General features: G+C 39.8%; 1 protein-coding gene across 1 annotated transcript; it reads right to left on the minus strand.

The window, feature by feature from the left end:
* Positions 1-1,569: 1,569 nt before the first annotated feature.
* Positions 1,570-25,923, minus strand: PPP2CA (protein phosphatase 2 catalytic subunit alpha). Its single transcript, XM_035014137.1, has 7 exons — positions 25,543-25,923; positions 9,105-9,314; positions 5,970-6,143; positions 5,343-5,432; positions 4,672-4,833; positions 3,466-3,584; positions 1,570-2,695 (listed from the first exon to the last, which is right to left on the minus strand). Exons 1-7 carry the CDS (start codon positions 25,642-25,644, stop codon positions 2,623-2,625), a joined length of 930 nt encoding a protein of 309 aa, XP_034870028.1. The 5' UTR covers positions 25,645-25,923; the 3' UTR covers positions 1,570-2,622.
* Positions 25,924-26,399: the final 476 nt, after the last annotated feature.

Below are 26,399 nucleotides of genomic sequence, written 5' to 3' on the forward strand. Positions count from 1 at the left end.
TATCGTACTAATCTAAAGCTAAGTCTTTCTGAAAAATAATACTAACTATACTTGCATTTAAAACGTATCTACTGCAACCAAGAAAAGGAAAAAAGTCACCTGTTTGCTAAAAATATTCCATCTAAGGGGCGCCTGGGTGGCTCAGTCAGTTAAGCGTCTGCCTTCAGCTCAGGTCATGATCTCAGGGTCCTGGGACCGAGCCCCGCATCGGGCTCCCCGCTCACCGGGGAGTCTGCTTCTCCCTCTCCCTCTGTGTGCTTGCTCACTCTCTCTCTCTGTGTCAAATAGATAAAGAAAATCTTAAAAAAAAAAAAAATTCCACCTAAGAAATAAGCACACCATTTTACCATTTCATTTTACCCTTCAAAGTTCCAAAGCAAATTTCTACAAGTCATCGGTATAGAAATCTCAAAGCACTCATTTTTAGTTGACAAGTCTTTGATTTTTTAAAAAAAGTTTATTATAAAAATTCTTTTAATCTGTTACTAATTGAGAAATCAGCAACAGCAATTATATATTTTTAAAGTGAAATTACTATACTTACCAAAGCATTTTTTAAACCCACTTCATAATCAGGTAGGTTACTAACACTTTGTAGTTTAGAATACTAAAACCCATTCTGTACAATTAGAAACTTAGTTAAATTCTGGAAACCATTCTAAACCCAAGCCATTTTGGCCACAAGCCCTTTTCTGCTAACCACTAGAATTAGAGAATCTGTACACCTGGAAGATAGTTCCACATGTTGATTAGAAAACGGGCATTCTTTCGAAGTCAGTTCTGTTACCACAGGACCTGAAAACAACTGCTTGGTATCTAGGTCACTTGGACCCTGGGTTAAAGCTACTGCACACCAGATATATTATTTGTTCAAAGAGGAAGGGCATTTAAGTGAGAAAGCAAAAACACAGATAGATGTATTTCTTGTGAAAGCATAAAATAAAATGGAATGGAGACGTAGAAAAACAGGGCTTTTTGCTTTGGACCACCAACTCCACAAGCCACCAAAAATACTGTCAATTAGGTCAGAGGAGAGATAAAAAGAAACTAGACCTTTTTTTTTTTTAACATAGAGTGTGTGTACGTATTTTCCTAAAGCATCTTAGATGAGAAAACTTCCTTATCAGTTCCAAATTCAACACAATACAAAGCAAAGGAACTTTTATTACTACATTCACACAAGTAATGATTAAGTGCCCTGAAGTTTACCCTGATAGCTGAAGATTACCATTAGTTTCCACAGAAGACCTAATCCTATTCAAAGGAGAAAAGGGTGGGGAAAACTCATTAAGTGCTTAGCACTGCCACTTCATTTCAAATGCCATTTTTGTCCTTGGGTGAACGTATGTAACACCAAACCGTGATCTAGCAATAGTTTACTATTTGGTTTAACTAGTAGCACTTAAAGAGCTTAATACAGGATAATACTTTAACAGCTTTTTTATCTGACACGAAGTTAACTTTAAAATAACATGACAAGCAATGTACAAAATCTGTCCATATTTTTTTGTCCATCTTACATAGCAATATGATATTTATAACCAGAAACTGCACTGAGAAGTAGACACATTAGTTTGTCAAGCTCTACCTGAAAACATGATGTTTTATTAAAACAAAAACCAAAACACTTAAATCTCAAGTTCTATGGTTTTACAGTCCAGTCTTACTGAAGTTGCACAGATTTCCTTTCTTGCAGACAAGGTAATATGCAGGAAGAACCCACGAAGAGCACGCTGGCTATCTGACAAATTGTACTATCTGGATTACAAATAAGTCTTGAAAATCTTCTGAAGAATGTCAAGGAGTTACCAGAGAGATTATATAGTGACCTTGATTTTTATTTTTCTTTACCTAGAATTCTACAAATTCTAAAATTTATCAATTGATGTATATCTTTTAAATAAACAGCACCAGTCTTGCCCATTGATACAATTAAAATTTGACTTTCTCAGTTCTTAGTTCACAAGTTTATTATGAAAACACTGCAGGGCTCTTGTGCAGTAACATCGTCTTATAGGAGGGGAAAAAAACAGTTCTGTTCAAAACAACTCACCAGGTTCTGACAATAACAAAGAACAACATGAGGCTGAGATTTGAGAAGGGAAATAAACTGAGTGCAGACAAATCATACAATTAAATTAAACGGTATCCCTGAAAATAAACAAAACGATTTCAAAAGTCACAAGTAGAGGGGAGGCCTTGGTACTTATTTTTAAAAATGTTCATTAAGCTCCAATGATTGTTTGCTGCTATCCTTATCTACAGTCATGCTGAGTAAAGCTATAGCTAAATGGAAGTTAAATTGTATTCACGAGGTGTTAATGTTTACATCTTATTATCTGCAGTCTCTCTGAGAAAGCAAAAGTAACTACAAATAGCGCTATGCCAGAAACTGGTTTCTTGACCAACAATGTCGCTTCAGCATGCAATGAACTGGTTCATTCTAAAGTGGTCACGGCTGTTGATGACAAGAGGCTTTGTATTTTTATATGGCACATCTTTTGGTCCGTGTGAAAACAAGTTTTTTGAATGTTAACTATTCTCTGACACTTTGGAGTTACTGTTGCTCTTCCCATTTCCAATATATGGTTCATGGCAATACTGTACAAGTTTAAAATTTCATTACAGAAAGTAGTCTGGAGTACGACGAGTAACGTGTGGCTCGCCTCTGCGAGGTGCTGGGTCAAACTGCAAGCTGAAAAACAAAACATATTTGTTGTTTATACTGATGTATCAATGTACTGACAATCAAGAACATTATTCTTCCTATACAATTTCAGTTTGCCTTTAATGGAACAGAATCCTAATTGTAGCCTACTCATCCATTTAATGAGAGTCTTCTAGCTGCGTGTCTCCTCAAAGAGCCAAGGCAAACTTCAGAGAATTTTTTTTTTTAAGACAATTTTTATACATCAGGATTCCTTCTAAGATTTTTTGAAAGAAGGGTTCTACTAAATAAAACTTAAAGAGCCTAATGTACTTGTATTTGTAATCTCAACCTCAGGATATATTTTATTAACCCCACAATAAAAACATGTGTTTAAAAGTTAAAATCCTAATAATTCACATTGGGGCCTATATAGGAAAAGTTTCTATTGATGAGTTTCAACATATCCTAAGTCTGTTCAAAAGGAACCACAGGGGCGCCTGGGTGGTTCAGTCCGTTAAGCGTCCAACTCTTGGTTTCAGCTCAGGTCATGATCTCAGGGTCCTGAAACAGCTCCACACTGGGCTCTGTGCTCAGTGCGGAGTCTGCGTGAGATTCTCTCCCTCTCCCCCTCCCTGTACTCGCGCACTCTCTCTCAAAATAAATCAAATCTAAAAAAAAAAAAAAGGGGGGAACATAAAAATCAAACTGGAATCTGGATTTAGCATGAGCCCTTCAAAACTCTTAAACTTCCCATTCCAACTATACAGTGTAACTCAACTGTAATGGCAGCCAACTACTTAGGTGTAAATACTTACAAAGAATATTTTAGAGTATCATCAAGTTCCATGATCGCAGCTTGATTACCACAACGATAACAATAGTTTGGAGCACTGAAAATCGTTACTACATTCCGGTCATGGCACCAGTTATATCCCTACAAGGAAAAGAAAAGTGATAAAAACCTATTTTACTCCCTTATTTACACAACTAAATGTGACTCAAAAAGAAAAAAGCCCCTTCCAAAAGGCTTAAAAGCTATAATGTTTTGTTTCTGGATATTTTAATAATTTTCTGTACTCTGTGCAACTTAAAAAAAAATACATGAATTAATTTTTCCTGAATTACAAAACTAGATTATAAATAGAAAAGACACTAAAAAACAGCACCAATCACCAGAGAATAAAGTGCTTCTTCTACATCTGGCTTTCTGTGAATAGCAGTATCTCATCAGCTTCCCACCACAGTGGCCCTAAACATGATCCAAGAATGAGTATATGGCCATTCCTTGTAGAGACAGATAACATACTCCTCAAGACCAAACCATATTAATTCTCTTCAGTCAGAGGTGAAGGTCCCTGCCCAGGTACAAAGAAAATAGGCCTCTAGGATCTCCAGCCTCATTTTGTCAAAATCCATGTAAATACATGAGTTACTTTTTAAGTATTGTACACAAATATTGTTCCCTGTCTTTAGCAAAGTCATACTTTTATAATAATCAGTTGTTATTAATATTAATGTAAACAGGACCCTAATTTTAAGTATGCTTATCAATGTCCCATTTCCCTTTTAGTTTCTTCTTTAAAATTACCTATAATCCTACCATCCAAAGGACCACTGAAACATTTTGGTATTTCACCTCAATCTCTTCTCCATACATACACATGTTAAACACATGAAATAAACAAAACTGAGATAAATATGTATATATTGCCTCCTCCCCTGTTCCCTGCACCTTACTTTCCCAGGCTTAAATCCCAAGCACTATCCAGTCATTAAGAGTTCTCTGAAAATATGTCAACTATGAAACTCATTATGAGATCAAAAGGTTGAGATTTTAATTCTAGTGTGCATCTACTGTAAAGGCTCAGACTACAACAGCAAATTCATTGGAAGGGATACATGGAGTATCCTCATTAATATCATTAATTAGCACCCCACCACCACCAAAAAACCCCTCCCTAGTATCTTCCTTCATTACGTTTACTTAAAAAGCAAATCAGATTTCAGAGAAGAGGACATACCTCCATCACCAGCTGGTGAGCTCTGGACACCAATGTGAGGCCATTGGCATGATTAAATGTTTCGGAAATGTCTTGCCCAAAGGTATAACCAGCTCCTCGAGGAGATATACCCCAACCACCACGATCATCTGGATCTGACCACAGCAAGTCACACATTGGACCCTAAAAAGCAAAGTAAGTTTTAAATTGCCTCTTGCAAAAAATGATTTGAGTAATTCATCAGAGGGAACACCCTATGAAGTCACACTTTGAATGGTATTTGCTGAACAGTTTAAGGTTTTGCTTTAAAGTATCTCTGTCAAATAAACAAACTATTTCCCAACGTTTTTAAGAGGCATATCCTACATCAATGAGCCCCAAGAGCAAAAAGCCCTATAGTATGCAAATTTCAATGTCAGACAGTATTGACAAGTAATTAAGGCAACAACCGAGATTCTAAGGCCCAGTCCCAAAGGTGTTGTGATCTTGACAGGTTTCTTACTACTAGCTTCTGAAGAAAGAGGTTGTTGACAAGAGTGTTCATACCACATGGGGTCATTTTTGAACATTAAAGGAGAGAACACACATAAGAAAGTTAAGTAAAATTTTTCCTCTCTAAAAGGTTTTCTGAAAAGATTTTATTACCAAATAAAAGTCAATAACTCATTAGGAAAAAAAAAAAACGGCAATACCTCATGAGGAACTTCTTGTAGGCGATCAAGTGCTCTGATGTGATCCAGTGTATCTATGGATGGTGAGAGGCCACCATGTAGACAGAATATCTGGAAAGAATGGTTTATAATGTTAACATCACATAGAAGAAACTTTAAACATTCTGGACTAAGCTGTAAGTAGCAACCCATATCACTTGGTGTGACTAGTGTTTCTGTATTCTGCCAGAACCAGGCTTGTCTCTGCAGAGGCTTTCTTCTAGCCCACTCTAACCTAGTGAATATACTCCCTTTCTTCCAGATAAATCATTGCTACTGCACCCAGAAAACGTTTCTCTGACCTTAACCTCAGCACAGACTATCCATTCTTCTCATAGAACTTTTTGCTGTATCTTCTGTGCACTCCTCTATGTGGACCAATAAACAGCTAATTACATCTCCAAGACTTGTCCAGAAACAACCTGAGAGGATGGATGGGCTACATCTTCCATCCCTGTGGTCCCAACATACAGTTCAGTGCTTGATAGAAAGAAGGCATTTCAGAAGTCTAGAAGGGATGTGTGGGTGGAAAAGTGACTGGACCTAAACATTAAGAAAGCAGATTCATGAAAATAACCAGCAATGTAAGTTTTAGGAAGACCTACATACCTGCCCATCCACCAAGGCAGTGAGAGGAAGATAGTCAAAAAGATCTGTAAAATATTTCCAAACATTTGCATTTCCATATTTCCTTAAACATTCATCATAGAAACCATATACTTGTGTGATCTGTCTGCTCTCATGATTTCCTCGAAGAATGGTGATACGTTCACGGTAACGAACCTGAAACAACAAAACAGAAAACAATATGAATACCTGGCTTCTTCAAAAACCAAATGACCATTCAGCAAACTTTCTACAGGAAAATTCAGAGTTCCAATTTTGGTGGGGAAAAAAAAAATCCCATCCCCCCACATCTACAGACATCTGTCCACGGAGTTATCGGCAAACCCTATCTCAACTACAATCAAACTCCTGCTACTACCAATTTCACAAAACATAATCATCAGCCATAGAACTCCGTGAAATTTTTTTCTACAGTTAGATGACTTTTGGTAAATTTATAGGTATGCAATAACCATCACAATTATTTTAGAACCTTTCCATCTTCAGTCCAAAAATATCCCCCCAGGCCGTCTCAACTCCTACTCCCAGCAACCACTGATTTGTCTTTTCTGTATTTCCTTAAATACTCACCATAGAAACTACGTACTTGTGTGATCTCTCTGCTCTCATGATTTCCCCTTTTGAGATCTTTTTGTAAAATTTCATATAAATGGAATAATACAAGATATAGTTTTTTTGTGTGTCTGGCTTTATTCATTTAGCAGAATATTTTTGAGGCTCATCTGTGTATGTATCAGTGGATTCTTATTATTGTGCTTTTTATTGCTGCACAGTATCCCATTGTATGGCTATACCATATCTTTTTTCTTTATTCCCCAGGAGGAGGAACATCTGAATGGTTTACAGTTTTTGAGTATTATGAGAATGTTGCTATGATCATCTTGCCTGTAAGTTTTTTGTACACACATACAATACACTTTCATTTCTCTTGAGTATATTCCTAGTCCAATATAATTGCTGGGTATTACTATGGGTATAAGGTTCTAATCTCTCCATAAACTAACACTTAGTATTATCAGCCTTATTGATGAGAGCCATTCTAATGGGTGTGACTCTGACTTTAATTTGTATTTCCCTGATGTATAATGATTTTGCACATCTTTAGTATTTTGTCCATTTTTAATCTGTCTATAATTATTGAATTATAAAAGGTTTTTATTATATGAACACAAATACTTTTTTCTTAGTGATATACTTTGAAGAACAAAAAATCTTAATTTTTTTAAAAAAGATTTTATTTATTTATTTGACAGACACACAGCGAGAGAGGGAACACAAGCAGGGGCAGTGGGAGAGGGAGAAGCAGGCTTCCCGCTGAGCAGGGAGCCCGATGTGGGGCTCAAACCCAGGACCCTGGGATCATGACCTGAGCCGAAGGCAGTCACTTAATGACTGAGCCACCCAGGTGTCCCCAAAATTCTTAATTTTGATGAAGTCCAATATAACAATCTTTTTAATGGATTATGCTTTTCATATCTTAGAAATCATTGCCTAACCCAGAGTTACAAATACTTTCTCCTATGCTTTATTCTAGAAGTTTCATAGTGTTAGCTCTTACATTGAGGCCCCTGATTGATTTTGACCCATTTGTATGGTATTAGGTACCTAAGCCCATTTTTTTGTATATGGATACCCAACTGTACTCGCTCAAGTTTCCTTCCCCCAGTGCCCCCGTACTAGTGTACAAGGGCTGCCATAACAAAATAGAACAAATGGGCAGCTCGAAGAGCAAAAATTAATTTCCTCACAGTTCTTGAGGCTGGAAGTCCAGAACAAAGTGTGAGCCGGGTTAGTTTCTTCTGAAGGCCGGTCTACGGGGCTAATAAAAGGTCATCTTCTCCACGTTTCTTATCATCTTCCCTCTATATCTGTGTCCTAATGTCTTCTTACAAGGACACCAGTCATACTGAATTAGGGCTCACCCATATGACCTTATTTTACCTCAATTACCTCTTAAAGGCCCTATCACCAAATACAGCCACATTCTGAGGTACCGGGGGTTAAGACTTCAATGTACGAATTGGGGGGGGGGGGGGGGGGAAGAGGTGTATGCGGCACAATTCAGCCCCAAAACCTTTAAATATAAATTCCTGAAGGCAGCATATTCATTCCTCTGCTAAGCACTGGGATTCATCCTGGGCTTTAAGTACAAATTAGCTTACAATGTGGTTTTCATAGTACCTAGAGAAACTTTCCATCACTTAATCCAACTGCTTTATTTTACAGATGCAGAGAACTTAGTATATCCTCCAAAAATGTTTTGTAGCATGTTACATGATTCAGATTACAGTAGCTTCATGAGCATATACATTATATATTGCCTAAAATCCAGCTCTTCCCAAAACCACATCTTACCACTTTTGCAGTATTAGAGGTTTCTGGCAGCCGGTTTTATCATTGTGAACGTTCTTTAGTAAAATCTCCCCTAAAGGTAAAATCACACTTTTTTTCCAAGGAAAGGCAGAAACCTGCCATTCCAAAAACTAGTGACCACTACATGTGTCTCATTTTCAGATCTTTGTACAATTCCCACAGCTCCAATTGGTATAAAGCAGCTTGCTTTATCATTCTTATTGTTCTAGATTGTCAAGTTTTAATGGCTGCCAACTATTCCACAGGGAGAAATCATAAATTAGAAATTCACTTTTGTTGGATATCTAGATCAATTCGTTTTCTAGTATTAAACATAATGCTGAAATTAATGTTTTCACACAAAGCTCTTTTCCTCTTGAATTTCTTCTTCAGTAAAGGTCTAATTATAGGATTACTGTGTCAAAAGATGTGAACATCCTGACATTTAGTATCTTTAATTTCAAAAGCACCTAGGAAAGGTAGTTATACTACCTCCCCACACCCTAATTAACTGAAGAAATATTTTTATTTGACTGGCTTTCTAACGTTTTTCAAATAACTTGAATGAGAATAACCTTTTTTACTTTTATTCTATACCATCCCCTTATTCAGAATGAAGACAGACGTATGATTTATAAGTCCCAAACCTGAATACCTGCATTCCTAAATATGGAACATTCAGAGAAAATCACAAATCACTGGGGAAGAAAAAGAACAAAACTGTCTCACCCAGTACAAAATACCCCCAAACAAAATTGAAATTACCTTGAGAGCTACAAGCAGAGTAACTGTTTCAACTGAATAATATCCTCTGTCAACATAATCTCCCATAAACAAGTAGTTTGTATCTGGTGATTTGCCACCAATTCTAAACAGTTCCATGAGATCATGAAATTGCCCATGTACATCTCCACAGACAGTGACTGGACATCGAACCTCCTGCACATTGGATTCTTTTGTCAGGATTTCTTTAGCCTACAGATGGAGATAAAATAAACCAATACATTTAGCATTAAACAACATTAACAAAAATAAACTTAATGCAGCTTAAAGAACAGACTTGGTGTAAGACGAAACTGTAGGCACTGATAATTCCATTAAAGAGGGCAAGATATGGCCAGATTCCATCTATTGGTTATCTCACTCCTGATACTTAGAAAAAGCATGTTATCAAGATGCATAGTTCCATTCCTCTCATCACTATCAGTTTTTAGGCCTATCAGTTACCATCTAACTAACTGCTAAATAGTTTATTACTAGCAGCCACATAAGATTAATGAAAATGGAACAAAACATTCAGATACCTAGTTCCTTAGCTTTAAAGTTCTAATATGCTTTATGGATTCCAGGATATGAAGAAAGATTTCTAATTCCCACTTAACTGTTTTTTTGGGGGGGGTTGGGGGGAACAATACATTAAAATTTCACCTGTATTTTTACACTCTTAATACTAAAAATACAAACTTCTGTTTTACAACTGTAACTATTCAATATACATGGTTTTTATAAAGTTGTTTGGCAGCATATGCATTCCCCCATGTAATCACAAATTCCAACATTACTTTTAAGGGCAGCATAACATTTCACTCACTCGAAACCCTATCATCATTCAACATACATTTACTGATCATTTACCTTACCCCAAAAACCAAAGTGCACTGGGGAAGACCATCATTCACTTCCTCAATCATCCGAGTGATACTATGTGCCAGGCCTTGTGCTAGCCATTGGGGGACCACAGCGTACAAGATCGGTCACAGGGGACAGGGGACCACAAACAAGTAACCAAGCAACAAAGTACAGGCTGTGTTAAGTGATGAAAGAAAGGGAAAAAGTAAACGGTGGAGACCCATTTACGTAAGATACCACAACGAATAAGACTGCCCATAAAAGCACACAGTGCAGCATGAGCAGCAGACAATAAAATGATCAGGCCAAGTGCTAAGACATGCTAGAGTAGGCTGCAGTGCTCCAGGATCACAAACTAGGACAGCTAGGAAACCTGCCTGAGGTCCAAGGAATGGGTGAAAGTCAGTTACAGGAAGGGGGTGGGAGTAGGAAATGGGAAGAGGTCTAACATAGGCAAGGTGCGATCATGTGTATAAATTCTCAGGAAGAGGAAAAGGTTTACGTGGCCGAAGCATACCACTTAAGAGAAAAGGGCAGACTGGGGTAGGCGCAGGGTGACCCAACTATCCTGGTTTTAGTGCTCAAAGTCTGGCATCCCAAGAAATGCCTCAGTTGTGCTCAAGTAAATCATGATAGTTGGTCATCCCAGGTAGGAAATGAGGGGGAGAATAGGGCATGGACATGGACTGAAGAACAAGTCTAATCAAAGCAGTACTACTAGAACAAAGATCCACTGGTGGAAAACTTGAGTGAATTTAGGATTTCAGAGGTAGGGCCATACATGTGGATATCTGAGACAGAGCAGAGCTTAAAGACCACTAGTATTCAGTGACCGACTGGTCACTAGCCTCCCTCCAAAACCGATCTCAAATCAATCTATTTTTATCTTTTTTGCCACTACCCTGGTCCAAGCCACCACTACCTCACCTGGATTACTGTGCTAGCCTCCATACTGAACTCCCTGCTTCCATTCTTCCTGACTCCAATCTATTTTCCACCCAACTGTCCCAAGTTAAGAGCTAAAAAAATGTTCACCAGGTTCCTTTAATTCACCACTGCATACACAGCACCTCGCTAGGGCAATGTCTGAGATGTAAAAGTCATTTAATATCTGTTTGCTTAATGAATCAAGAACTTATACTGGGATACTGGGTAAGTCATCTTCAGGGAAACCCATGGACATCTCTCAGGACAACATCAGAAGTACAGGCCTGGAAACTGGTACCAAGTTCTCTGGAGAATGAAGAAATAATAGGTAACAGTAGTAAGGAAAGGTGCCTGGGTATCCAGGTAGAGAAAAGAAGCCTGAAAAACAGGGAATTTTATCTTAGAGGAAGGCAGCATCCATCTATCTGGGAGGGCTATTAGAGAAAGTATAGGACTTCCTCCGGAAGGGTCAGATTTCAGTTCAGCCAAGAAGGTAAAAGAAATCTGTTCTGAAAATGGGTTAAAAGTATTTACTTCATACACTCAACATTTATTGAACATTTTCTTCTATGTGCAGCTAGCATTATGAAATGGTGTTCCAGAATGTACAGTGGGAGGCTGCATCAGGGGAAGGCAACACACTAGAACATGGAGGTGAAACTGCCATAGCGAACTGTTGCTAATGAGCCACTGCTCATTAGATTTTAAGCAACAACCAAAAGTAACAAGGACCGGTTTTAAGGCAGTAGTATGCAATCTTAGCCACATATTAAAAATCATTTGAGCTCTTACCGTATGATCCAGCAATTGCACTACTGGGTATTTACCCCAAAGATACAAAAGTAGGGATCCGAAAGGGTACGTGCACCCTGATGTTTATAGCAGCAATGTCCACAATAGCCAAACTATGGAAAGAGCCAAGATGTCCATCGGCAGATGAATGGATAAAGAAGATGTGGCATATATACACAATACAATATTATGCAGCCATCAAAAGGAATGAGATCTTGCCATTTGCAACGACGTGGATGGAACTGGAGGGTATTATGTTGAGTGAAATAAGTCAAACAGAGAAAGACATGTATCATATGATCTCACTGATATGAGGAATCCTTAATCGCAGGAAACAAACTGAGGGTTGCTGGAGTGGGGGGTGGGGTGGGAGGGATGGGGTGACTGGGTGATAGACACTGGGGAGGGTATGTGCTCTGGTAAGCGCTGTGAATTGTGCAAGACTGTTGAATCTCAGATCTGTACCTCTGAAACAAATAATGCAATATATGTTAAGAAAAAAAAAAAAAAGAAGAAGAAGAGGGTAGCAGGAGGGGAAGAATGAAGTGGGGGAAATCGGGAGGGGTAGACGAACCATGAGAGACGATGGACTCTGAAAAACAAACAGGGTTCTAGAGGGGACGGGGGTGGGAGGATGGGTTAGCCGGGTGGTGGGTATTGAGGAGGGCACATTCTGCATGGAGCACTGGGTGTTACGCACAAACAACGAATCATGGAACACTACATCTAAAACTAATGATGTAATGTAGGGGATTAACATAAGAATTAAAAAAAAAATCATTTGAGCTCTTTAAAAAAAAAAAATCTAGATGCTAAGGCTACTCCTCTCTCAAGCCAGAATCTTTGGTAGTGGGATCCAAGCATCAATAATTTTTTTTAGTCTCCCCTCCTTATTCCATACCAGTGCTTTCTTAGGTGCAGTGAAGCTTAAGAACCATTTTTTTAAAAAAGATTTTATTTATTTGAGAGAGAGGACGCAAGCACAAGCAGGGGGCAGGGGGGCAGAGGGAAAGGGAGAAGACTCCCTGTTGGGCAGGGAGCCCACTGTGGGGCTCCATCCCAGGACCCCGAGATCACCACCTGAGCTGAAGGCAAACACCCAACTGACTGAGCCACCCAGTCACCCCTAAGCACTATTATTTTCAAGTCTCCAAACATTTGGGGAGCCTAGTTCAAGACACTGATCATTGACATCCAAAAATTAATCATTAATTTGTTTTTTTTTTTTTAAGGTTCAAGCTATTATTTTATTTCATCCTCACCACAACAACCCCATTAAAAGGTATTATTGCCCCCACTTTACAGATGACAAAACTAAGACTCAGAAAGTGAAAGTCCCATGCTTTGAGGCTGAAGTAAGTGCTGAAACCAAGCTCTGAACCCAGATTGTTTGAATAGAAAGAATGCTTTCCGGCACGCCACAGCTACCAGGGGAGCAAGACCCCGAGGTCTTTGACTCCCCCATTGCAAACCAGAGATTTTTGGAGTCTGCGGGGTCTCAGGAAGCCCCCCTCAATCTCTACCTGTGGCCCGTCCTCCAACATGGAAAGGCAGCGGGGACGGTCTTCCCTGCTCATTCCTCCCAACCACACGGGGTGCCAAGTGCCGACAGTCTTTTTCAGAAGGCTCTCCGAGTACCCCCAGAGCCCCTCGTTTTTCCACTCACCCGCCCCAACCCACGGCCCCAACCAGCGCGCACCGCGCAAGCGTCCAATTTGTTCTATTTTTAAGTTTAGAAAAAATTTCCGCTGTGTCTCAAAAAGTGATAGTTCTTCAGAAATACATATAATCCATCTCACTAGGGTAATTCCAATCTCCCATGATTTATTATTACTAAAAAGCAGAATTTCACTAGGCATATTCCTTAAGACTGTTTGGCATTAATACCATGTCCAGTGTTTTTAGCACCTGGCCCATAGTAATGAAAACAGCCATGAATGAAATGATAGGTCCCACTTCAAAGAAATTTGCAAGTTACTCAGAAGTTTTAAAAGGACAATGACAAGAAAACATGGTCACAACCCTATAAATCTTGCAATTCTATGAGAAGTTAAATTCCAAAATACATCTCTTGACACTTGCTTACAGGTAAGGCTATTCTCTATATGAATGATAAAAAGCTGCCATTCACAATTGCCCGAATTTCCTTATTACTATCTACTCAAAATTTCTATTCAAATCACAAAAGGACAATTAAACCTAAATGCTAGCTGTTCCTTTTATTTCAATTTTGACATATCACAATGATAAACACTGTATCTTTAATTTATTTATTCAGGTGTTTTTTTTTTAAGTAGGCTCCACTCCCAATGTGGAGCCCAACACGGGGCTTGAACTCAGAACCCTGAGATCAAGATCTCAGCTGAGATCAAGAGTCAGATGCTCCACCTACAGAGCCTAGCAGCTAGGCACCCCGATCTTTAATTTTACTTTTAAAACTGTGCAAGTTATAGTGACACATCCTTTGAAAAAAAAATTTAGCAGCAGATAAAACCAAATGTCCCCTTTGACCACTCTCCACAATCCCACTCCTCTTGGGAAAAGTAACCACCAAGAGTATTCTGATGTACATCCTTTTGAAAGCCTGTTGACAAGTTTTACATACATATTATATGCCTACAAAAACATAATCATTTTCTTTTGCACTTTAAAACTAGGAGCTGTATTATTCAGCAGCCTGCTTTTCTCGCCAACAATCCATATTGGAGATCATAATGCATACATATAGGCTTGGTTAATTTCTCACACTGGAGGTAGAGTATTCCCTGAGAGATTATTATAATACAGTGAGGGGGAGGACAAAAAGGTAAACACGCTGCAATGTACATCCTAGTATTTGCTCCCTGGTATACACCTGGTATACATCTGGTATACATATACAGACACTTCCTGAAAGAAGATACCATGAAGTTGACATATTAGCAGATCGAACAGTTAGCTTCTTTTTATGTTGACATTATAAAATTGTCCTCCAAAAAAGAAAGGACACTGTATTTATAAAGTAAACCAAAGTAACTTCTACGTCTGGGAAAGCCAAAGCTCTTTTCTTCTCTTCCTACCAAATTTCAGACCAGAACAACTACAACTAAATTCGGGAGAAAACAGTATTTATTACATATCAGATGCCATCAAGCCAATTATTAAGTATATTTTAACAACAAAAACTCAAGCTTACAAAGAATTTAAGTATACCCTTTTTTTTGGTCTCAACTCAGCTTTCAGAGGATTACTACACCAATATACACTATCCCAGAACACCAGAACAATAATGGTTGCACATCTCCTCATTGAAGATTATTTTACAGTCAAGAAAAACTAATCACAGAAAAAGAAATGTCTGAGAAGCTGTGCTATCACAAGGAGTCAGGCCTTTCAAGTCTCAGAAGCACCTAACAGAACCCCTCTATGGGTCACCTAATGGGACCTCTAATGAGTCATCTTTACACTTGATCTTAGCCAAAAGGCTGAGAAGCAATCTAAGGAGTCACCTTTAGAACCTGCAGGCCTTCACCAACCATCAGTTTCTAAGGTAGATATACTTCAACTCTCTAGTTTAATATTCAAGGTAAATGGCAGAACCAGATTTTCAAAGCAACTTAATTAACATTAGAGAGGTTTATACTTCTAATAACTACCTTTTCACTTTCTGGTATTCTGATTCCTCTAATTTAAAGCCTCATGTCACCTGAATTATGCAAAGAAGCAAAAGCAAAAGATACACACCCCAAACTTCTGCTTCCCCTAAAACATTTTTTGAGGGCTTGGGTGGGAGGATGGGTTAGCCTGGTGATGGGTATTGAGGAGGGCACGTTCTGCATGGAGCACTGGGTGTTATGCACAAACAATGAATCATGGAACACTACATCTAAAACTAATGATGTAATGTATGGGGATTAACATAAGAATAATAAAAAAAAAGAAATTGTATTTAGCAAAAAAAAAAAACAAAACATTTTTTGAGGGCCTCAAAAAGTCTCCACTAATAAACATTTGGGGAAAAAATAATTAAAAATCAAGTTTTTAAAAATAGTGTAATCAGCATATTTATTTTTTCTTTCTTTATCGATTCTTCAGTAGGAGCCCTACTGAAATTCAAATGGCATAAACTGAAATCAGTGAATTCAAGGAAAAAAGATCTAATAAATATAAGTCTTCATAGGACAAGGCTGAAACTGAAATAAGCTAGTCCAATAATAAGAGCTTAACTAAAAGTTAAATTTTTCTACAGTCCTAAAATTCAAACAATTTGGAGATTCACTTGAAGAAAAGAAACCTTTAGGGACAGTAATTTATTATTAATGTCCTCTCTGCCTTCTGAGTTCAGATTCAGAAATCTTAAAATTTTATTTTCAACTAACATCAGGTTTCTTGGGTATGGGCCATTCCTAACCACCATAATAATATGAAATTACAAAAAAGCAAATTTAAATTAGACTCCTAAAACCATCCACGTCAAGATCTTTCAAGGAAGACAAGTAAAAGAGAAAAAAACAGGAACCAACAAAAGATTCACAAACCATTTATATATTAATTTCCTTAAGGACCCACAATAGCAGTATAACTTCTCCTTAACGTGTACCGTAGAAAAAGAAATGCATTTTTATATTAAAGTCACACAACATATTCATGCATTTTCATTATTAAACCAAGCAAACATTTTAAAATGGAAAATGATTACAATTATGTAAAAGTTCTTTGTATGAGAACACTAGAGAACATAAAATTTTGATAGATTATGGCTGTCTTAAACCTACCACACCAACAAAAACTACTCTCATTTCTTTGTATTCCCTTCCAGCTTTTACCCACATACTGACCTCGTGCTTAAAACTGGTAAACGTCTCAATTTCTGTCCTAAAGTTCATATTCATGGGGGCGCCTGGGTGGCACAGTCAGTTAAGCATCTGCCTTGGGCTCAGGTTGTGATCCCAGGGTCCTGGGATCAAGCCCCACGTCGGGCTCTCTGATCAGAGGGAATCCTCACCCTCTGCCCCTCCCCCTCATTTGCTGCATGCTCTCTCTCTCAAATTCTTTAGAGTTCATATTCATAAATCCAATGCCTTATAGCATTATAGTGATCATTTTAAACTGCTATATAGTATCTTCCCAAATTTATACATGTACTGTTTATTTGACTTACTTCCCTTCAGGAGATTTTTCAATTGTGGGACTAGAGAGCAAAATACGTGAACGTTTTTTGGTTACATAGGTAGTCTATAAAGCTCAATTATTCCCAACTTATATACACATTAATAAATGTTAGAATGCACCCATTCTCATCTATTTCAAATATAAAATGCTATTTTCTGATTTAACTGGTACTTTTCATTTTGGAGTTCAAATTTTTTATTCCATGTTTATTTACTATCAGTTATTTCTCCTCTTACACAGATTGTTCACACAAATTCTTTGAGTTATCTATCGATACAAGGCTAAATGATGCTCTCAGATACTTTTCTATTAAAAATCTGATTATTAATTCAAATGTTCACTGGAAACTCTATTTCACATAAATTAAACATTTCATATTTTAATCACAATTGAGTATATCTTCTACCAATATAGCCATAAAGACATGAGAGAAGCAAACTTAAAAAAATGCAATAATTAATTTTTGAATTTTACTTTACAGTTTCAGAATTATAAACATTTGAAAACATTTTTTTAAAAAAAGATTTTATTTATTTGACACAGAGAGACATAGCGAGAGAGGGAACACAAGCAGGGGGAGCAAGAGAAGAAGAAGCAGGCTTCCCGCGGAGCAGGGAGCCCGATGCGGGGCCCGATCCCAGAACCCTGGGATCACAACCCGAGCCGAAGGCAGACGCTTAACGACTGAGCCACCCAGGCGCCCCTTGAAAACATTTTTAAAAAGCAAGTTCATGGGGCGCCTGGGTGGCTCAGTCAGTGAAGCATCCAACTCTTGCTTTCAGCATCAGGCTCAGCGGGGAGTCTACATGAGATTGTCTCTCTCTCTCGCTCTCTAAAATAAATAAATCTTTAAAAAAGGGCAAATAAGCAAGCAATAATAAATTTTTCCAATACCATAAGAGAATTTCATTTTGCTTCATATTGCTTTTATGAAAGATAAAAGGTAGGTTTTCTTGATTTTCATAATTGGGCAAAAAAATTAAGGTTCATGACAAACTAGTATATATGGCTAGATTTTTACTTTGGTCTGATACATAATGTAGACATACTACTAGCCCTGAAAGCAAATAAATCTTGAGTTATTCATCTTCAACTGTCAAACCTTTCTTCATATTACTTGTCTTTCATTAATTACACTGAACAGATGCCTCAAACGTTTTATGAAACATTTTGGTTCTGTATGATTATACTGTATGTATACTATCTGTGTGATTATACTATAAAAGTACTATAATCCTCCATGTAATGTTCTACGAACTAGTAGTTACTATTTGGTTTTAAGGTTAGGATCTAACCAAAAGAAAAAGGTCAGGTATGAGGGTAATTCTAAAATTGTATTAAAGGAAAATACTTAAGGGACACCTGGGTGGCTCATTCAGTTAAGCGTCTGCCTTTGGCTCAGGTTTTGATCCCAGGGTCCTGGGATGGAGTACCTCATCAGGCTGTCTGCTCAGTGGGGAGCCTGCTTCTCCCTCTGCCTGCAGCTCCCCCTGCTTGTGTGTGATCATGCTCTCTCTCTGACAAATAAAATCTTTAAAAAAAATTACTTAAGTTGATGTTTTTCCACCTCTGTCAAATACACATGTGCAGGAATTAAAAATTCCCAATAATTCCTGCATAGGGGAAAAATATATATAATCTAAACAGAGAAATGTTGGTATATATGTAGTTGTTTAAAAATTCTCACCACAACAACCCATCATGAATCCATCAACCACTCTGGATGTCTTTTTCCTCCCTTATCTGTACCAGGTGACGGCCTAAATGGTTTTTAAGGTTCCTTCCATCACTGAAATTTTACCAAAGCAATTCTTAAGCCTTTTCACTAAGTCAGGCACCCAACAGGTAGTGGGCACTACTGCCAGTTGACAAACAATGGGTGGCAGACTAATGAAATGCACTTGATCACCACTAGCACAAATATTTTAAAACCTTTCCCATCTGTAGAGTTTACTACAAGTTCAACCTCCTGGCTAATGTGAAACCCTACTATTATAGAGCAAAAAACTCGCAAATCCCTAAAACAATGCTACTTAGACAAAGCTAAACAGTGAAAATGAGTAATGCACATAATAGGAGTTTAATAAATTTTGACTGATTTCCAGAACACTGTCACACCGTTAATAGCATCACTGACACTCCACAGTCTTTGTGAACTACACTTTGTATATAACTCTAGCTAGGTAAATAAACTGTCTTCCCAGGAGCACTCTGGAAAAAGGTTTTCGATCTTCTTGCAGCCCCCTCAACATCAGCCATACTCCCATCTGGAGTAGTAACTGAATGACTGAAGCAGAGGTGAGGGCATGGAGTACCAGAGTGACTGGCCGACTGGTCACACACAGTTTAGAAAATACCCAGATTCATATTATGCTGAGCGAAATAAGTCAAAAAGAGAAAGACATGTATCATATGACCTCACTGATATGAGGAATTCTTAATCTCAGGAAACAAACTGAGGGTTGCTGGCGTGGGGGGTGGGGTGGGAGGGATGGGGTGACTGGGTGATAGACACTGGGGAGGGTATGTGCTCTGGTAAGCGCTGTGAACTGTGCAAGACTGTTGAATCTCAGATCGTACCTCTGAAACAAATAATGCAATATATGTTAAGAAAAAAAAAAGAAGAAGAAGGTAGTGGGAGGGGAAGAATGAAGCGGGGGAAATCGGAGGGGTAGACGAACCATGAGAGACGATGGACTCTGAAAAACAAACTGAGGGTTCTAGAGGGGAGGGGGGTGGGAGGATGGGTTAGCCTGGTGGTGGGTATTGAGGAGGGCACATTCTGCATGGAGCACTGGGTGTTATGCACAAACAATGAATCATGGAACACTTCATCTAAAACTAATGATGTAATGTATGGTGATTAACATAACAATAAAAATTAAAAAAAAAAGAAAAGAAAATACCCAGATTCAGATATACATACCTGTCACTGCCTTGTTCATCCATCCTAAACCACACTACCAATATATAAGTAGGCAACAGCAACTCTGTATTAAGAAATTAAGCAGTTTTTTTTTTAAGATTTTATTTATTTATTTGACAGAGAGAGCAGGAGAGCACAAGCTGGGGCAACAGCAGGAGGGTGAGGGAGAAGCAGGCTCCCCGCCAAGCAGGGAGCCCAATGCAGGGCTCGATCCCACGACCCCTGGACCATGACCCGAGCCAAAGGCGAACGCCCAACCATCTGAGCCACCCAGGCGCCCCAAGAAATTAAGCAGTTAATCCCAGATTGCTCTTTACAATTTTTTTCAGAATCCCTCCCCAACCATTTACCAGCAGCCAGACCTCTATTTCAACTTCTTCTACCACTTCTGCACCAGAAGCTGAAAGGAAAGCTATTTAAAACAGCAAAAAAAACAAAACCTTTTCCCTTCATAGTTCTAGTCCAATTCCTATTTCACTTGGGTGGGAAAGCGCCGTTTGAAGGTTTATGAGAAATGAGTACAGAAAAAAAAAAAAAAAAGAAATGAGAGATGTGTCAAAAAAGTAAAAAAAAAAGGGGGGGGTTCTGCCACACCAAACTTTCCCTCTCTTCTGAGCACCTTCAAAAAAGACCCTTCCCTACCATTACCTCAACGCAAACCTAGTATCTCCTGGTTTTCCTAGCTCACCTCCTCCAACCTAACAAAGCCACAGGTAACTGACAAATGACTTAGAAGGCTACCAGCAATATCCTCTGCCATTAAAGAGGGCGTGGGAGAGAGACACCTGACAAGTGATAGAAATGTTACCCATACGGGCGCCTGGGTGGCTCAGTCGTTAAGCGTCTGCCTTCGGCTCAGGTCATGATCCAGGGTTCTGGGATCGAGTCCCGCATCGGGCTCCCTGCTCGGCGGGAAGCCCGCTTCTCCCTCTCCCACTCCCCCTGCTTGTGTTCCTGCTCTCGCTATCTCTCTCTCTGTCAAATAAATAAATAAAAATCTTAAAAAAAAAAAAAAAGAAATGTTACCCATACACTCCTCCAGTGTCCCTCATGCTTTCTACAGCATGAGTTTCACCTGCCAATATTTACAGGCAGAACTCTTGTCTTTGACAGAGAAAATAAAAGGAAAGTTGGGGGACCTGTGTTTCGGAACAGTACGACTGTTCACCTTTTCGACGCTTCCTCATTAAGTCAACCCAAAACCAAGGGCACTACTGCTTCATGACTAGATCATGAAACACACACAGGCACATATAGGTCTGACTGTGGGAGCCATGATAAGGCATTTTACAAACTGTACTGAACAATATAAATGTTAGTTATGCTTTCCTGGAATACTTTAAAGTTCAGTTTCTAGACCATGATTTGCACTAAGGATACACAGAAAATGAACTGGCATTTTCTTCTCATTAATGTTATTTGAGGGGCAAATGCTGCCAGCCACATTCAAAATTGAAGAATAACTACGGTTTCCTCCTCCAGGACAAAGTAAGACAACAGTGCGTGACATGAATGGGAAGCTTTCAAGCAATGAGAATAATAATAATGCTTTATTTTACAGAGCTGTTGATTCTACAGTTTGGCTTGCCCCCAATTCACCTCCATTTTTCATTATTAACACCACCTAAAAAGAGAGGAGAGGCTGTAAAGCAACACTAGAACACTGGGCTGAGAATCTGTAAGCCTGCACAATCTCACTTTAGCCCCTGAATCAAGTCACTTTACCTTCCTGTGCCTTTGGTTTCCGTCTATAACTGAGGATAATAACTGTCTCACAAATTTGTTAAAAGAACTGTGTATGTGAAAATATGATGCAAACATTCTGCATCATGCTTTCCCCATTTGTTCTCAATATTCAAATTACTTTTATGAAAATGAGCCAAACAACCTTTTAAATGTTTGGTTTTGTTTGTTTGTTTGTTTTTTAAGATTTATCCATTCCAGAGAGAGGGAGGGAGGGAGAGAGAGAGGGAGGGCGAGTGGCGGAGAGAGCGAGCACATGAGCAGGAGGGAGAAAGAATCTCAAGCAGACTCCAGGCTGAGTGCGGAGCTCAATGTAGGGCTTGATCTCACGACCCTGAGTTCAAGACCTGAGCCAAAAACAAGAGTCCAAATGTGCCACCCAGGTGCTCCCAAACAATCCTTTAAATTAAGCACACATACAGACTCACAAAAATTTATTACCCACTTCATATAGAAATTTAATCTTAGTCAAGCATTTTGCAGCTCATCCAGTGAGAAGGAGGGTTTGCTTTTTCCCATACTCATGTACAAATGTGAGGCCTTAATGACTGCATTTTATTTATAGTGTTTGCAGAGCAATGGAAAAGAGCATACCTAGGTAAAGAATTCCTTTGGGGAAAGAAAAAAAAAACTGGCTATCAAACAACATTCTCCACAAGTTTGGAAAGACCTGAAAGGACAAAGCCAAAAATCATACCTAAATTAAACTACTGGTGAAGTCACATAATAAAAGACTGTTTACTGTGGTTGATACTATTTACTTCATCCAATCTGTAAATGGAAACATACCATCCAGTTATACAAATGTAGTAATGTTACTGACTACAGAACTGTACCTGAGACAAAACTGCATTCACTCACCACAATTTTTCAACAATCAACTAAAATTATGATCCCCCAAATGACAAAGTATACTCCACACACAATCATCTTGGCTTTGATATAAACCTTAATCACACCTTGAAGGGAAAAAAGCTTAACTAGTCAATTGCATAAAAACCATAGTTACCTTTGTCTATAAATACACACCTGAATTCTCTGCATTTTGAACACCTACCACTGTTAATTGCTAATGGGAGACCATAATAATGGTCTCTGAATTTTTTAATCACCATGACCTCTCATGGTATACTTCTATCTTTACCATTTAAATATTTCATTCAGATCAGGCACCTTCAGGCAGATAAAAGGAGGGCTTTTGTATTACTTTTCCTTCTTAAAATTAAAGAAATGATCAACTACTACCAAGGACCTATCTCCAACAAGTATCTTTTCTTTAAAAGAAAAAACTATTATACAAATGAAAGATGGTTCCCTCAAGATTTTCAAAATATGTAGCTTTCACTAGATGTGCTATTGGCTATTCAATTAAGAGTGAAAAGAGAATTTTTGTTTTAGTTTCCTAGTACAAAAAATCATTTCAAGTCATGCATCCTAACTCATTTCACATACCTAAAAAGCTGCCTTAAAACTTAGTTTACAAAGTTAATGTAGTTCCAAAAGTTCAAAAACTTTCAAGTTAAAAAGAGTATGAAGAATGCATAATATTCTCCCTCAAATGATCCATTTCTTGGAAACCTACCTCCAAATATTATTTCCACCTTTTTGGCTCTAAGAACAAAAATCTGGACACACTGGATAAGCAATGAAGAGCTAAGTATAAATTGTTTAATCTCACTACATCTTAGTTTTACAAAGATGGGGAAAGCAATCACCTTTACCACATTCATCAATCTTGACACACCCAATCTAAGCACCCAGTATTATCTCCTGCAGTCTCCAACACAAACCCTCTACTTCCCTGGTTCATCTACTACTTACTTCCAATTAGATTCAGGCTCCTTGAGACTAAACGTGATTATACTTCATTGCTTTTCCTTTCATAAAAGTAAGCAATCGCAGATAGTCAGTAGGTGTTCGATATTTAAACACAATATACTAATTTAAATTGGATTATATAATCTCAGATTAGAAGGGACTCTGGAACATCTATTTTAACTCTTTAGTTTAAATAGCAAAATGTGGACTAAGTGTCCCAAGATCAGTCACAATTACTCTGCAGCAGAAAGAGGAATAGCGTCCAGGTCTAACTTGTAAGTCTAGTGGTCTTCCAATTACATCATTATCTCTCTTCCAATGTTTTCTACACAAATGACTAGTCATCTAACCAAATGCTGACTCAAAGTCTACATAAGGTATTGATCCCTAAAAGTCATTAAAATCATCACTTCCAGCACCTAGAAATTAATACTTGACAATATACGTTAAGTTTTAAAAATTAAAAGCCTCTTTCTAAACCCTTAATACAAACACCATCCTTATTTGACGAGGGTAAAGAAGGAACAAAAGACTCAATACATTGCTAACATTAAAATTCAGCTCCAATAGACAATTTACCACCTCATCAACTAGTAGGAGAGTTGTTCAGGCTAAGGATAAATCAATCTGAATTTGACTCATTTAAATTGCAATTATTCACAGCACAGTTTCTGAAAAAGCCTGCTTTAGGAACATATACACCAAACTCATGAACCCAATTTTCCCAACAAACCGCAAAGGAGTCAGCATAATTGCTCTCTAATAACTCTCCTCACTAACACAAAATGCAAATACGGTATTCCACAATTCTGCACTACAATGAAATACTGCCAAGTTAATTTTGACAAGAGAAGTTAAACTATTTACAGTGGAGATAAGCATTTTCTATATATCAGAAAACTGAGTCATAAGACCTTCAAAAATACAACACAGCCAATAGCTAAATAGGCTGTTTCCCCAACCCCTAGGTAAAAACAAAACGGAATTAGGTAATTTAAAATGGACTTATTAAAGGAACTATAGCATTCCATTTTCAACATCTGTAAACACTAAGCACAATGTCTGGGACATAGTAAAAGCTCAACAAACAGTTATTATTATTATCTTGCTACTTAGAGCCTCAAAAATACAAACAAGTAACTTTCCCAACAAAGAGCCAGTATACAAAATTTGCTGCTCGCAGTTTACGTTGTTCGTTTTAAAAATAGATGGCAAAATGCCAAGTACGTTCAGCTCGCAGAAGGGTTTCACAGTACCCAGTTTGAGTCAGCATATAAATCACAGATTAAACTGACACTTGATTTCCAAACCCAAAGCTCCTTACGTAGTATGACTCACCAAATTCTCCATTTCTTCCAACTATGAAACCTAAGTTGTACTCCTCCCTGCACCTACCACCGTGACCTTCGTAGAAATTAGGTTAGAGAGATATATATATTTTTTAAATGTTTTATTTATTTATTCATTAGAGTCAAAGAGAGAGAGAGAGGCAGAGGGAGAAGCAGGCTCCCCGCCTAGCAGGGACCCTGATGCGGGACTCGATCCAGGACCCTGGGATCATGACCTGAGCCGAAGGCAGACGCTTAACCATCTGAGCCACCCAGGTGCCCCTAGAGATATATTTTTAAACTCTTGTAACACACATTTTTAAATCGGTCTCTGGAAAGGACTGCTCGGTGAGTTTAACACAAACCACCAGGGATGGTACTAAAGGTGAGCGACCTTTAGACAGGACTTGCGATCCGGCCTACGAGCTCGCTTTTGGGGGAATCCTCTGGACAGCTTTGGACCGAAGAATGAGGCCAGAGTACAACCAAAAAGCCTCTTACCCACCTCACAGTAGAGTCACAGTCCCGCATCCCAGGCCGTAGAACCCAAGTCCTCGCACATGCACCTCAAAACCGTCCCCGACCCTGACATACAGGGTCTCTGCTCCCCCAGCCACCTCGCCCGGCACCAAAGCCGGGAGGCTCGGGAGCCCCGGAGTCGGGTGCACGGCGCCATTTTAGGCGGCGGTGGCGGCGACAACCAATCCCTGCGCTGGAGGCAGGGGGCGCCGGGTCGCCCGGGAGCCGCCGCCGGACCGCGCCGGGCGCCGGTCTTGGAGGCTCGGGGGGCCCGGGCCGGCTGCCTCCGCCATGTTGCACCCTCCCCACGGCCGCCTCCTTCCCGAGGGGCTCGGCCCGCGGCGCCTCCCGTAGCTGGAGAGAAGCTCACCTTTTCGCAGAGGCTCTTGACCTGGGACTCGGACAGCTGCTTGCACTCGTTCAGCTGCTCGATCCATTGGTCCAGCTCCTTGGTGAACACCTTCTCGTCCATGATGCCACCCGCCCGAACCGGCTGCCGCTCCGCGCTACTCCCGCGCCGCCGCCCGCACACGGGCCACACCGCACACGCCGCCGCCGGTCCCCGGGGTACCTGTGTGGCTGCTGGCGGCTGCTCGGCGCTAGCGCGAACCCGCGAACTCTCCCTGCACCACCCGGCCACCGGCCGCAGCCCTGCTCCGCTCGATCTAGTCCCGGAGCTCGGCTCTCTGTAATGGCGGCCGCCGGCGTGGTGACATCACGCCCGGCGTCAGGAGGCGGCGGGGTAGAAGGGCCGGGACAGGAGCTGCGCAACTGCAGAGCCAACGCTGCTCCGCCGCCAGGGCCGACTAGGGGGGCGGTAACCAGGGGCCAAGGCGCAGGCGCAGTGTAGCCGGCTGGTAACTGAGGCACCTTCGCTTTTAGGGCGTGGTCGCCCAGAAGGGAGGGGTCGGGGGTGGGGGGAAGGGAAGACCGAGGCACCGCAAGTGCGGCGCCTCCGGCAGAGAGCCGAGCTAATTCCGGAGCACAACGTCCTGCGCGGCGCGGGCGCCGGCGTGGCGCAGACGCAGTCCCGGGGTTGGAGGGTGTGGGCGGAGAGCTTAGCTACCGGAGACTTTTTCCCTAAGGTGAGCCGGCTCTGCGGTTCACCCCGCGTTGGCGTCCGGGTCACAGAAACCAGAGTTGTGACCTCGTGGTGCGCTGGAGTTGTATGGGAACCCAAATCTTTGGGGGCAGGAACGGGCGCCGAGTGGTGGCCTGGTTGGAGTG

This window comes from Mirounga leonina, unplaced genomic scaffold (assembly GCF_011800145.1).
Source record: "Mirounga leonina isolate KUSES-001 unplaced genomic scaffold, KU_Mleo_1.0 Mir_168, whole genome shotgun sequence".
NCBI lineage: Eukaryota > Metazoa > Chordata > Mammalia > Carnivora > Phocidae > Mirounga > Mirounga leonina.

What these genes read in the sequence shown, in the direction of transcription:
- PPP2CA (XM_035014137.1), bottom strand. Translation starts at nt 25,644, where the DNA reads ATGGACGAGAAGGTGTTCACCAAGGAGCTGGACCAATGGATCGAGCAG. An exon ending in CTCTGCTTGTAGCTCTCAAG is followed by an intron (nt 6,144 to 9,104) that starts GTAATTTCAATT and finishes TTGTTGTTTCAG; the next exon opens with GTTCGTTACCGTGAACGTAT. An exon ending in TACAAGAAGTTCCTCATGAG is followed by an intron (nt 4,834 to 5,342) that starts GTATTGCCGTTT and finishes TTTGCTTTTTAG; the next exon opens with GGTCCAATGTGTGACTTGCT.